We start from the raw sequence: 13,380 nt of genomic DNA, 5'->3' as shown, positions 1-13,380 counted from the left end.
CCCCATTTCTTTCAGCCTTTTCTTAAATGGTTTAGTGACTTCATCATTCCTGGTTTTCCTCATCTGAAAGCCCCTTAGTTGTTCAGAGTACCTCTTAAAAAGTGCCACTGAGAATGGAGAACAGTGCTCCCGGTGTGGTCTGACTAGTCCATAACGGTGGGCGGTCATATTCCACAGTTAGGACAGCACCTGTCTACTGCATGAATTAACTTTTTAGCAGCCCCAGCCCACTGTTGATGCATATTAATCTTGGGGTTGAAGTCAGATTTTTTCATACAAAATGCTATTAAGGCAGTGTGCCCTCCTCTCTGTGTATTTGACAGTTTTAGTTGGCTCTTTGTATCTAAATGCGGATACATATATATCTCTATTGAGTGTCATATTCTGCTTTTTGATCCATTGTTCTAGCTCAGTCATTTCAAACATTATTTCTGTCATTTGTCCCATTATATATATTTCTCGGCATTGTGTTATTTGCAAATTTGGTAGCTGTGTCTTCTTTATCTTTCAAGTTATTGATTAAAAAATAATGTTGAATACCCAGAGATTAGAGAGCGAGATTGCTCAAGCAAGCAAGCCCTTTAGTGCTCCACTAGAGAACTCTTCCCAGTGACACAGATTCAGAATTCTTGGGGAAAGATTATTCTGTCAATTAAAAATATTTTATTATCCAGCCCATGTTGTATCTTACTGTCTTATAAGAGATTTCCTGGAGGGCTCTTTTGAAATCAATATAATTTCTACCACATTCCTCTGATCCACCAATGTATTAATTTTATCTAAATAGAAAGTGACATCTATTTGGTGTCTTATTCTTGGTGAACTCACCTTGGCTCCTAGTAATTGCTGATCGCAAACCATCAGTTTTATTCTAGAAGCTCTTGATCGTCCATAATTGCAGATTGATTCGTTGTCTGCATCTTTAGTGCCAATATTAGTTTTAGGTTGGTTTAGTCAGCTTCCCAATGAAATAGGTTGGGTGTGCATTAATGGATGAGATTGCTCATCATAAATTACTCTGTACAGTGATCCTCGAAGAGAAATCAGTACATTTTGTCATATCTAATTATAAGCTAGAAATAATTTAATGGTAATGTCAGCATACATCACTGATGTCTGGTAATCAAGAAGGAAAGAATGAAAAAGATGAGGAGGAAAACCAGCATACTTTTCAGAGAACTCCTTCCTCTTCCCTGGTAGTATTTCAATAAATTATTTTATAGAAGTCCAGTGGAAATTTAGGAGCTCTATATTGAAGTTTCTTCTAATTCACAAAAGGATTATAGATGAGGTAGGTGAGGATGGAGGCCAAAAACTTAAGTACCTACAGGGTCTGGATGGATAATGTTAATGAATGAAGGTGGCCAAGGAGGAGAAATAAGAGAGGTGGGAGCTACGACAGGTCCTGTCTGCAAGAGGCAGCCACCACTCAGCTCTGGCTGTTGGTTATTGTGCAAGCGTGGTATTGCCAGGACTTCTGATTCTCTGAGACACTAGAAGTCAGGATTTTTTAGGTAAAATTTCCTGATATTTAAGTAAAGGCAATTAAATTTTAAAAATCTGAAGTACTAATCAGAACAAAGAAAGCATGTTTACAGGCCACCAGTTTGCAACTTCAGTCTTAAGACATAGCCTAAAGTTGTGAAAATGCAGGCCAGAAAAAGGTGCACCTGAGGAAGGAAAATGTCTCTTACAAACACCTCCACATACAGTTTTACTCCTTTATCTTTAATAACTTGAAAAAGTAATGGGGTTGGTGGGGTGAGAATGGAACCACTTTCCCTACCGTGTCTTGGGTTTTGGCAACCTTTTGGTGGTTGGTCACCACTGGTTTGCTGTGCTAGGTGTATCTTAATGTTACATAAACAGAAAAAGGATTCACTAATTGAGTAAAAGTCATATAAGAATTTTTCACTGTAATTCAATAGGGACGGTTCTCACTCAACAGTAAGTCTTAAGTCTTCTCATTTTAGAAATCTGCTGTGCCTAGCGTTTGATTTAGAAGTATAAATGAGCAGTTTAAATTTTTTTATTTAACCGAAAAGTTTTGTTAAATGTCTGCAAAGAAATTAATAGACAAATATTGGTACATACATGTTGGTCTCAAATTAGTACATTGTTTTAGCATGCTTGTAAAAATTTTGATCACCAAAGTAGAAACTACTTCCAGAGATAATACATGTTTGGTGCCACGCTCTCCCCTTATGTCATCCTCCTACCACTTTGATTTATTCATCCAAATACTTAAGTACCTGCTTTACATAGGATCCTGCTGTGAGCGGGGGCAAAATATCAAGATGAAGAAGATACAGACCTGTGTTTAAATACCTTTCTAAATATTGTGTTAAATTTTTTTTTTAACTTTTGGTTATATTTTCAGTGACCTTAGTGCCTTATGCTAGCAAAGGAAGTGCTGTAACCTGATCATGAGAGGATCTATGCCAAATTAATTAATTTATACTCACGCAATTTCAACAGTTCCAACATTTCTGAAATTGTCCATTTTTCCCCATCTGTTTTTGACCAGAAAAGATTGTCTTTATTTTTTTAGCTTATTTACTGACACTATGTATTTTAAGTAGAAAGTAGTAATAAAAATTTTTTTCTTTCCAGTTTAATTGAATGTATATTCAACATGTGAGAGAAGTGTTTAACTACATAGCTGACGTGTGACTTTGTTCTTTGGTAATTATGCTCTCAGCCTTTAGATCTGGATAGGTTTATGTTTTTCTTTGGAATAATTTATGAATAGCTGGAATTATTTGAATTTAAATACATTTGGAAGATTATTAACCTGTGGCCAGGTGATTTTAGTCTCTGGCAATGCTTTCATTTCAAATAGTGAAAATCATGTTATTGGAGAAAAATACCTTTTGATTATATTTTAATTATAAATACCTCTTAAATCTGAAGGTGTTAAAATGATTATGTAGGAGTGGGCTTGATTGTTGGTTTGAACTACCCAGGATTTTAGTTTATTAAGTATTTATTATTCTGACTTTAGAACACTCCTGCTTTGCATGAGGATGTCACTGTACTGTAGTGTGTGTGCACTTTAATTTGTCCCTTCCTTTAGGTGTTCATTTTCATTTGTTTGCCTGTGCCACTTAGTCATTTTTTAACTCCTCTTGAGCCGTTTCCCAGCTGTGTTTCAGTGTATAATCCTCCCATTTTTCCTAACCTATAATTTAATCAAATTGTTTATTTTACGATTTATTATTTTGGTGTGGTTTTCTCTGATGCATATCTTGGTTTTAGTATTTCTTTCACCACATTTTAGTACTTGGATTAGCCGTATAGGTTATTTGTTCATGTTACTTCTTAAGTTTGGTAACAGCATCTTACTTTAGCAACAAAATGCGTAGTTCACACTGAGTATTTACCGAGACGCAAAGGTATGATGGACAAGTCATCATACCCATTGTATTTTTTATCCTGTTTATTAATGTATTTTTAAAAATTGGATATATGTGACATTTATTTTAATCTGTTCTTTAATTACTCACTTCATTTGCCCGTATTACTTTAAAAATCACCTAAGTTCCTCCTTCACATTGTTTGAAATCATGTTACTTAATATATGAGCCCTGTTTTTGAAGAAAGGACTTCACTGTTGTCACGCTAAAATGAACTGTCTTTTCACAGGATTGCTTTATGAAGAGGATAGTTTCCTAGAAATCTTAATGCTATAGCGATTCTGTAGGGAATGTAAGAGTTCTCAGGATATTATGTTACAGTAAAATATTGTATTTTAAGGAAGTGCATCCTCTGTTTTAATTTCATATGAAACTTCTGTGTTCATATGAAAGGTCCTTACAAGACTTTTCTTTGAATTTGGATACATAGACATAGTCATACGTTTAAAATTATATGAGAGCTTGTGTTATAGATTCTCTTCAAGTAAGCTGCTGCTGCTTGTAAATTAAAAAATTTTTGCCGTTTGGTTTAGTATATTAAAGGACAAAACAGGATGGAGTTTGCCTATTCTGACCTTTAAGTATCTGTAGTTAACATGTAGAAGACATTATGTGTTTCCCATGTATCTACAATCATCCATGAATTTTTATTCTTCTAATGCTTGGTGAAGCATTTCTTGACATTGATGCACACCTATGTCCTTTTCCTAAGTATGTTACTGTTTAGGCATGCTCAGTTAACAGCTTTCGTATGATTTGTGTTATAGTTCATCTTTGTTGGACACTATGGTTTTATTTCTTAACCTATTTCGAGAAATAGCTTATTAAAATGTTTCATGCCTACTAGTTCAATTAGGAGAATTGTCATTGTTAAAATTATTATTAGCAGTAATGGCATTATTATTGGAGGTAGATATGAAAAAATACTTCACCAGGTGGTAGAAACAAAAAGCAGGGAGAGGATAACATTCCCTTTATTATTGGTTAAATACACTGAACCAATAAAGATTTTAGTTCATGTTCTTATATTTACCATAAATTGTAGAGTTAATCAAAGCATTTTGTATGCCTTCTTTAAGGCATTCTGTGCAAAGGTACATAGGAATTTTTGTCCGTTGTTATATGCCTATGTGACCTTCACACAAACAGTTTTTAATGTGCCTCTTTATTGCCTGAATTTTGAAACATTATCTTCTCTCTGCCTTGTTAAGTAGCAGCCTTAGTAATACCCAGGTCCAAACCTGTTGGTTTGCTCCCACACTTGTGTCACAAAGCGCTTGTTGGGCTTCCCTGGTGGCGCAGTGGTTGAGAGTCCGCCTGCCGATGCAGGGGACACGGGTTCGTTCCCTGGTCCGGGAAGATCCCACATGCCGCGGAGCGGCTGGGCCCATGAGCCATGGCCACTGGGCCTGCGCGTCCGGAGCCTGTGCTCCGCAACGGGAGAGGCCACAGCAGTGAGAGGCCCGCGTACCGCAAAAAAAAAAAAAAAAAAGCACTTGTCATCTAATCGACATCTGGGCCCTCAGCACTTCTAAGACAGGAAGCCAGCATCCAGTCCACAGGAATTTTCTACCTAAGAACTCGAAAGCTGTGACAAGCTTCACACGATTTTTTAAGGTTATATTTTAGCATTTAGTCGTTCTTTCTTATGTTCTAAAAAGAGATACTGCTGAACCTAAATTATTTTATTCTGCGTAGAGTAGGTAAATGTGTGATTCTGATATATCAGTAGATTGGAAAAAAAGAACCTTTTTATACATACACACACACACACACATTTTTGACCCTGTAATATTCATTTTGGGGTAGTCTATCTTAAGGAAACTATTTTAAATATAGCGAAAAATCTTAATGTAGAAAGGTATTCATCACTTTAGTTACAGTCACCTGTAAATGGTGATAGCCACCAGTAGGAATATAAAGCAGCTATTTAAAATGATGTCTCTATAATTTATGTAAAAGTGCCTGTATAATATTTTTAAAAGATATAAAAGTATATAAATTATACACATTGTATTTGTAGCTATGTTAGAAATACATAGAAAAAGTTTAAAAGGAAATACCCCAAATTTTAATTAGTTGCCTCAGGTGATTCTAGGTGATTTTGTTCCTTCCTTCTTTTATTTTCCTCATATAGTGTGCCTGTATAACTTTTTTAATATAAATTTATGTATTTATTTATTTTTGGCTGCGTTGGGTCTTCATTGCTGCACGCAGGCTATCTCTGGTTGCGGCAAGCGGGGGCTACTCTTCCTTGCGGTGCACAGGCTTCTCATTGCAGTGGATTCTCTTTGTTGCAGAGCACGGGCTCTAGGCACACGGGCTTCAGTAGTTGTGGCACTCAGGCTCAGTAGTTGTGGCTTGTGGGCTTAGTTGCTCCGCAGCATGTGGGATCTTTCCAGACCAGGGCTCGAACCTGTGTCCCCTGCATTGGCAAGCGGGATTTTAACCTCTGTGCCACCAGGGAACTCCCTGTATTACTTTTTTAATAGTCAAAAAAAACTTAAGAAAAAATATGCAGTAAGATATTAAAATTTATTCTGAGGTGTTTTATGTGAATCATTTGGCAAGAATTAAGCTTGAATTGTGGAAGCATTCCTTTTGCTTGAGTTTATAGGCATGAACTAGGAAGCAGCCTTATGAAACTGTTACTCTGCTTCTGCTTGAGATCCGAAATGACAAACATGGCTCAGTTCTTAATACTTACAATTAAGATTGCACTGTTCTCCATTCAGGTGTTGTCAGTTAGGCAGGCACTGCAAATGTGCCATCTGTTATAAATGCGTTCTCTTTTGTAAATAGAGCCTGATGATGTAGCTTTTAAATGCATATGGTAAAGACATAAAATAATTCTCTAAGTAGCTTTCTGTCTAAAAGTAGTTTTCCATGTCTAAAAGTATGTTAAACAACTACTATAACATCGATAGAGTCATTGAAATATATTTTATGAGTCTATGGTTGCCTTGAGTTTTAAACTAGCTGTATATTGAACATGTATCTGTATTGTTTTCCATCTATATATATGAACCACTGTTTTGCCTATTGAAGACTATACTATAGCTTAGGGAAAGTAATAATTACTGTCTTGAAATGCAAAAGAAAACTAAGCAATAACGTCAGTTAGAATATATTATTTCATGAATGGTAATAACTTTCTCAAAATTCAACAAAGGGAGCTAAGCTGTGTTAACAGTTTCCATATGTGACGAATATTGATGAGAAATCATTTTGACTGATTTTAATGTCATTATAGCTAATATTAATCCTAACCCCCTTTTCCCCTAAATTAAAAAATAAGTGTAAAAATATTCTCCATTAGTGAAGATGCATGAAAATCACAGAGACCAAATCTGAAGCAAAACTCTAATGCACTTTTAGCCTGTGTTCTCACTTTAAGTTCTGTACATCTCTGCTGACTTGGAGTTGTAAACTTTGAAACTCTCATCATAGGGCCATGACAGCCTCTGAGTTTGGGATGCTTTACTCAATTTTTTTTTTTTTTTACAGATGTATGTTTGTAGTTTTTAGTAGTCAGAAACTAGAAGCATTTCTAAACTTCATGACTAATAGTTGTTAGCCTCATTTTGAGTAAATACTTACAGTCACCGCATATTGTCAGGTACTGCTTATAGTATTGGTTTCAAGGGCTTCTCTTAGTGTTTCAGATATACCAAGACCAGCCTCTGGGGGATACATAGAGAACGTATATAACAGCCTTAGGTTTCCTGCCTGGTATGTGAGTGTTTTAAAAGAGTATATATAGATAGATTTTTTTAAGTTTGGCAATTTTCTATAGAATAACTTTATTTTAAATATAGAAAGCATGAGATGCATCGTGTAGGGTGGCAACTCAGTTTATGTGTGGGATGTTTAATTGAGAGATATTACTTTCAGTCCCCTTCTTTTGTGAGCTGTGCTGTGAACTGCAAACTGTGTGCATGTGTATAAAAGGTTAAGAGCCCGGGTAGCTGAGTGGGGTGCCGTGCTGTTAGCAGACGACGAAGGCAGTATTATTCACCAGGTGCATGCCATCAGCTCTGTAGAAGATTCCATCTTCGTGGAGTCATCTCATGGTCCACTTTTTCTTGAAGCCAGGTAACATTTCCCACAACCAGTGGGTTGCCTTTGTTGGAGTTTTTCCAAGTGGAAAAACTAAACACCTAAGTATTTTCTTCCCTAACTGTTTTTTAAAAAAATGAAACATTACCTGTTGGAAGAACTAACTTGCAAGGTGGCATGAACCTGTGTTATCACTTTGCTTTGTAAAATAATAATTATTTAAGGAGTGACTTTTTTTTTTTAATTGAAACTGGGTAAGATAAGTTGGAGTGCTTTGTGTTGTTTTACCATAGTGATAAGCATGGAGCACTTTGCTTGTATTGTAAACTTGTTTCTTAGGGATGTACAGATTGCATTTTGTGATAACTAATCTGATTGTTCTCTCTTTGACTATTACTGAGACAGTAGTTTTGTATAATTTATAGATTTTTGGCTCTTAACTCTTTTGCATATGTCAGTGTCTTGGTCTTTTAATGATGTCTGACTCTTGCTTCAACTCTGTTTGTTTAATTTAGTTGTGAAATAACCTAAACTAGACAGTCTCTCTAAGCTCTTAATTCTGTAAGTTTTCTGCATCACCTCAATTGTGTTCACTTAACTAAAACTTCAGTGACGCTGAATAAAATGTTCCAACCTTTGCTTTAAAGCTGTATCCTCTTCATGGTAAGCTGTCATACTTGAGACCCTTGGGGGTGCTTAGCAGTGTTATTAACTGAGCATGCTCACAAACTCAGTTTGTGATACAGGCTGTCCCTGTTCTTGTCATGCATAATATGGCTTCTTTTATGTCATTTACCTTTCAGTCCATCATGTTACATCATGTCCTTTAGTTGGTACCAATGTCACTGCCTGTCTGATACCAGGGTTTGGTTCGTCTGTTTGTTTTTTTCTTCTTCTTTCTTTAATCAGCAGTAACCAAATTAATGCAAACTTGTAAATCTTCCCCCACCCCTTTGGGATTTTTTTGGTAAATTTTTATGGGACTCAGTGTTTCCAAAGTTGATTTTAAGCATTGCTCTTAGAAAAGTATTGTCACTTGTCACTTAACTGCTTACAAGATAGCTTTTGGTTCCTGGGGACAGGAGATTGCACATTAAGTTCCATGAAATTGACTCTTAAAATTGTGAGGTCTCAGTCTTACCTCTCATTTTGAAGGACCCTACTGGTTTTAAAAAGTGGCAGGTTGATTTGTCTAAGTTCTCCGTTTCCCATGTGAAGAAAATTTATAACATTTTGGATGTTGTTTACTCCCAAATAGTAACTAATTATAGATATTTCTTTATTAATGTCTACAGTATGTCTTAAGATAATGATTATCTAAGCAATGTACATGTGGCTTCATTGATAAATGTTTTTGGTGACCATTACTGTATGCAATTAGCCTGACAAGTGTGCTAATACTTCCCTAAAAGTAGATTGTTCATATAACTGTTTTTTTCATACTAATCATGTTTTAAACATTAATTATATTTTTTGACTACAGGCACGTGACACAAGCTGACCTCAAGAGCTCCACATTTTGGCTTCGAGCAAGTTTTGGTGCTACTGTTTTTGCAGTTTTGGGCTTTGCTATGTACAAAGCATTATTGAAACAGCGATGATTTCAAAAAAAAAAAAATACTGGCCCTACCAAAAACAAATACTTTTATGTACATTCTGAATGCTTTAAATTCCGCTAGAAATATTGAGATATTTATACATGCAGAGTTACTTTGTTAATATTTGTAATTCATGCGTAAGAGTATTTTAATGATAGTTATAACTGCAGTATTGGCTAGCATATGGAAGGAGACAGCTTTACAGCCAAACTAAAATGACTAACTTTCAGAGGCCGAAAGGGAATATTTTGTAAATAATGTACATATTCAGGCAAGATATGGTCTCCCAGACTGAGTTCAAGAAATGATGTTTCTAGACGTTTCTACATGGTATTATTAGTGCTCAGTTGGCTCACTCTCCTAGGTTGAAGTCAGCTCAGAGACTTTATTTACTCATTGATCACTTATTTATTTCACATTTACTCAGAATGCTCTTTGGGTACTTTAAGTACACGAGGCACAATTTGCCTTTTTCTCTCCGTTTTTAAAAACATGACTTTCTTTCAGTCCCATCCTTCATGGTAGGCCAGCCTTGAAGCCATCGTTCAGTCTAGAAAATTGTATAGCTGAGTGTGATGCTCTCCTTTAAGGAAGGAGTAAGCTCAAGGCGATTAGCACAGGTGTCACCTGTGTGATTATTCTGTTTCCTTTGTCAGTATGTTGAATTTTATAGCCCTTTCAATCAAATGAGAAAAAAGATTTGTATATTATCAGTGTTTTTAGTTTAAATAAATAGTCACCATTACTACTATTGAGTTTCCTCCCAAAGTGTAAATCATTCTATAATGGCTGTGTCTATTATAGTATATTACAGTAGCTGCATGTGTCATGAAGTGTTCTATATCTGGCTAGGATAACCTAGAAGCAGCACTTTTTTAAATGGTAAAATAAATCTAATGAATAAAACTCTCATTATGAACCTATTTTTTCCATCATTGACCTTTTCAAGTATTTAAATAAATAAGCACTGTGTACTGTGATCTTGAGTTTTTTGTCTAACAAAAGTAAATATTTCTGTACAGATGTGAATGAAATCCTCTGGTTTCTGTCTTTCCTGTCTTGAAAATTATTTTTTATATAAAAAGATAATACTTATTAGGAAAGAAGACAAGTATGATTTGTATGTATCAGAGGAAACCTATTTTAAAGCTGTGGGGAAATCTATTCTTAGAAAAAGGCAATTGTTTTCCCCTACACATACCTAACTAATGTGGTTTTTGCTATGATTTACATGTTTATTTTCTCCTTTAACATGGATTTTTTTTCCCCTCTGTTCTTCTGAGGGGTGTTTTCTCCCTAAGATCACACCCCTTGAGCAGCTAGGAACAACGTGATTTATTAGCTATAAGCTTGTAAACTAATGTGTGTCACGTTCACTTCATAATTCCATGTCTCCCTCCCCCCTCCCATTTCCATTCTGAATTTGAGGAAAAGGAAAATTGAGCAAAAAATCTGGTGGCTCCTCATTTTCATTATTTTCTGAGAGTTTCTCATTTACCAAATAAATTTCAGTTACACAGCTTCCAATGACAGTTAATTCTTTCCTTCCAAGTTCTTCCCTGTTCAGACTGAAATATTATTTTCAATGAGTATGCCCAAAGGTGAAAAGTAGTATGTTTACATATTTAGATTTTTCTCTCTTAATCTTTTCGCTTGAGGCCTAAGTGTCTGATTCACAAGAAGGCACCTGCCCTATTTCTTTACCTGCTCTTGACACGTCTCCCTCCCTGGAAGAAGCCTTCCTCCACTCTCAGTCCAGGCAGGGTGGGTTTGCAGAGGAAATGCTCACTGTTTTCTGCTCTTTAATGTACAGGCTCATGTGGATCTTTCTCCTTGTTTCATATCCACGTTAGGGACTAGTTAATGTGGGGAAATATATGAATCAGTACAGTAATAGGCCTCTTCTGGCTTTTACAGTTTACTCGAAGGTGCAAGCTGTAAGAGTACTAAGGAAAAATGAGGAAAATAGGACTTTGAGGGTTGAAAGGAAACCTTTCACTTTGCACCAACTGCATTATATTTTAAATGGACAATTCTGAAACTGCTACAGTATTTTAACGAATTTTCGAGGCGGTCCCGTGAAGAAACATCACTTTGAAGGTTTGTAGTCCCTTGGCATAATGTAGTAACTTAGCCTTAATTAGCACATCAGTGGTCTGTTGCTTCTTGCCATTCATCTGTCTTTCTCTTTCACATTTGACCAAAAAATGGGCCATGTCCCACACTGGCAGAGCTTATGAGTGTTATAGTAGGAGTGGGCTGGTGTTAGGAGTTTGGGAAGCACATCACCATTCTGAAATGGCCTGTGAGAAGAGGTAGGAGGGTTGTGGATATCTGTTTGTGCAGATCTGTACATCACCTCTGTCAGAGGAAGGCACCAAAGAGGAGGTATACTGCTGAGCCAGTCCTGATTGAAAGGAGAACTTTTCTGACCTGAGGGAAGGCAACTGAATAATGACTAGCAGAGGGGAAACAGAGGTAAGTGCTCAAACTCTGTATAGGGCATAAACCTTTCCTAAACAGACCCTCACAATGCAACTGGTGTTAACTTTGATGCCCCTTTTGTCTCAATTGTACTAGTAAACATCAGTGTAAAAGTGTCTTTAAAATACATGTGCAAATCTTAAAAATGAATATGTGACCTAATTTTCATTAGCACATTTATTTGGCATAATCCTCGAATTTTTAATAGTCCATGTGATTTTAGGAAGCTGATTCGGGACTAGATGCTTTTTGAGAAATACCCCATGTCAAGATTCTAAATTTATTTAATGTTTGTAGGATGAGAATGCTCCATGCAGGTAGCCTGAACCAAAAACCTTGATCCCCAGATTCACAGTCCCAATAACCCATTTGTTAAAACCTCTAATCTTACAAGTACTTCTTGTCTTTTAAACTCTATTTATCAAAAGGCTCCATCAGTAAGAGTGAATGTCTGTTAACCTGTTTGGCTCTCAGCTCTTTGGAAGTCTCTGACCTGTGAGTATCACAGTTAATGTGTCTCAGATCTCTCTAGTGCATCCCCAATTCAAAAACGATGTCCCCTTGCCTCCCTGTGGCATGTTTACACTTGTCATACCATTTGTCTCAGTTATTTTTGGTTCAGAAAGCACAGACACCTTACTAAAAGGTGAGATTTTGACATCATTAGGAAACTTCCTAACTTCGTAGTGCCATTCTGGTTCCTAGCTGTATTTTCCAGTGATAATGTTTTACTCTGTCGTTTTCTCTTCTCCTTTAGCATAGAGAGCTGCAGAAAGACAGTAAAATTGAGAGATTGTCATTCCTTCTGGGTTTGAAAGCTGCATGTCAGAGACACACAAACAAGGAGGCCTTGCCAGTATTATCCTCATCTGTTGAAAAATTCAAGTTCTGTACGAACACTTTTCCTCTTTCAGTGTTTTCCTATTCATACTTTACCCATGTCTTTTATGATCTAAATAACCCTTGGAAGTGTTTGTTATTAAAATGACATGGGTATATAGGCTGTGGTGTAACTTAGGGGTCGTAAACTTTTTCTGTAAAAGGTCAGATAGTAAATATTCGAGATTTTTGCAGCTGCTCAACTATGTCATAGCAAGAAAGTAGCCACAGACATTACATAAACAAATAAGCATGACTGCATCCCAATAAAACTTTATTTATAGGCACCGAAATTTGAATTTTGCATAATTTTCACTTGTCAAAAAGTATTCTTACTTTGATTATTGTAACCACTTAAAAATGTAGAAACTATTCTTGGCTCATGGACTGCAGGAAAACAGGCTGTGGGCCAGATTTGACCAACTCCTTTGTGTAATTGATGAAAGTACAAGTAGTAAATGCATAGCAGGTTAAAAAAATTCACCTGATTGTTTCGGAATTTGAAAAGGTACAGTACTAGGAAGAACTTAAAACTACTGTAGTCATGTTTTATTTATAGGGAAACCAAGATTGGACCTGCAGAAAGTGTTTGATTTCTTTCACTCTTACTGATGGTCCTGTTGTTCACCAGAACATGGTGCTCTGGCTGAGCTGGCACCCACCTCGCAGCGTGGCACTCAGAAGGTAAAGGGAGCGTCAATTCCACTTCCTCTGAGCACTCATCTGGAGCTGTTCTTTTGATACTTGATCCATGTTTGCTTTCCCTTTGTCCAGTTGCGTAATTGACATAGGTGGAAGGTGAAGGAATCCCACAAGAATGTTTCGTTTGAACTCTCCTTATCTGGGGACTGTCCCCTTGTGTGCCTGACAGTGTGATAATGCTTCTTATTTCTTTAGATTTGAAAGTCAAAATATCAGAGCTTAAATAGACCACAAAGACCATC

The 13,380-nt window shown here is 36.4% G+C and overlaps 1 protein-coding gene across 4 annotated transcripts in view; it reads left to right on the top strand.

The window, feature by feature from the left end:
• The window catches only part of RHOT1 (ras homolog family member T1), a 59,655-nt gene extending 49,604 nt beyond the window's left edge, over positions 1-10,051 (top strand). For 3 of the 4 annotated variants that reach the window (XM_065897523.1, XM_065897524.1, XM_065897526.1), the window contains exon 20: positions 8,959-9,076. In XM_065897523.1, coding sequence (XP_065753595.1) covers positions 8,959-9,076 — 118 coding nt within the window. Of the gene's footprint in view, positions 1-8,958 lie in introns of all 4 variants that reach the window. The other variant, XM_065897525.1, reaches the window with a different exon arrangement.
• Positions 10,052-13,380: the final 3,329 nt, after the last annotated feature.

The sequence above is a fragment of the Phocoena phocoena genome, chromosome 19, assembly GCF_963924675.1.
Source record: "Phocoena phocoena chromosome 19, mPhoPho1.1, whole genome shotgun sequence".
NCBI classification, from domain to species: domain Eukaryota; kingdom Metazoa; phylum Chordata; class Mammalia; order Artiodactyla; family Phocoenidae; genus Phocoena; species Phocoena phocoena.
This window is presented reverse-complemented; position numbering and strand designations above follow the sequence as displayed.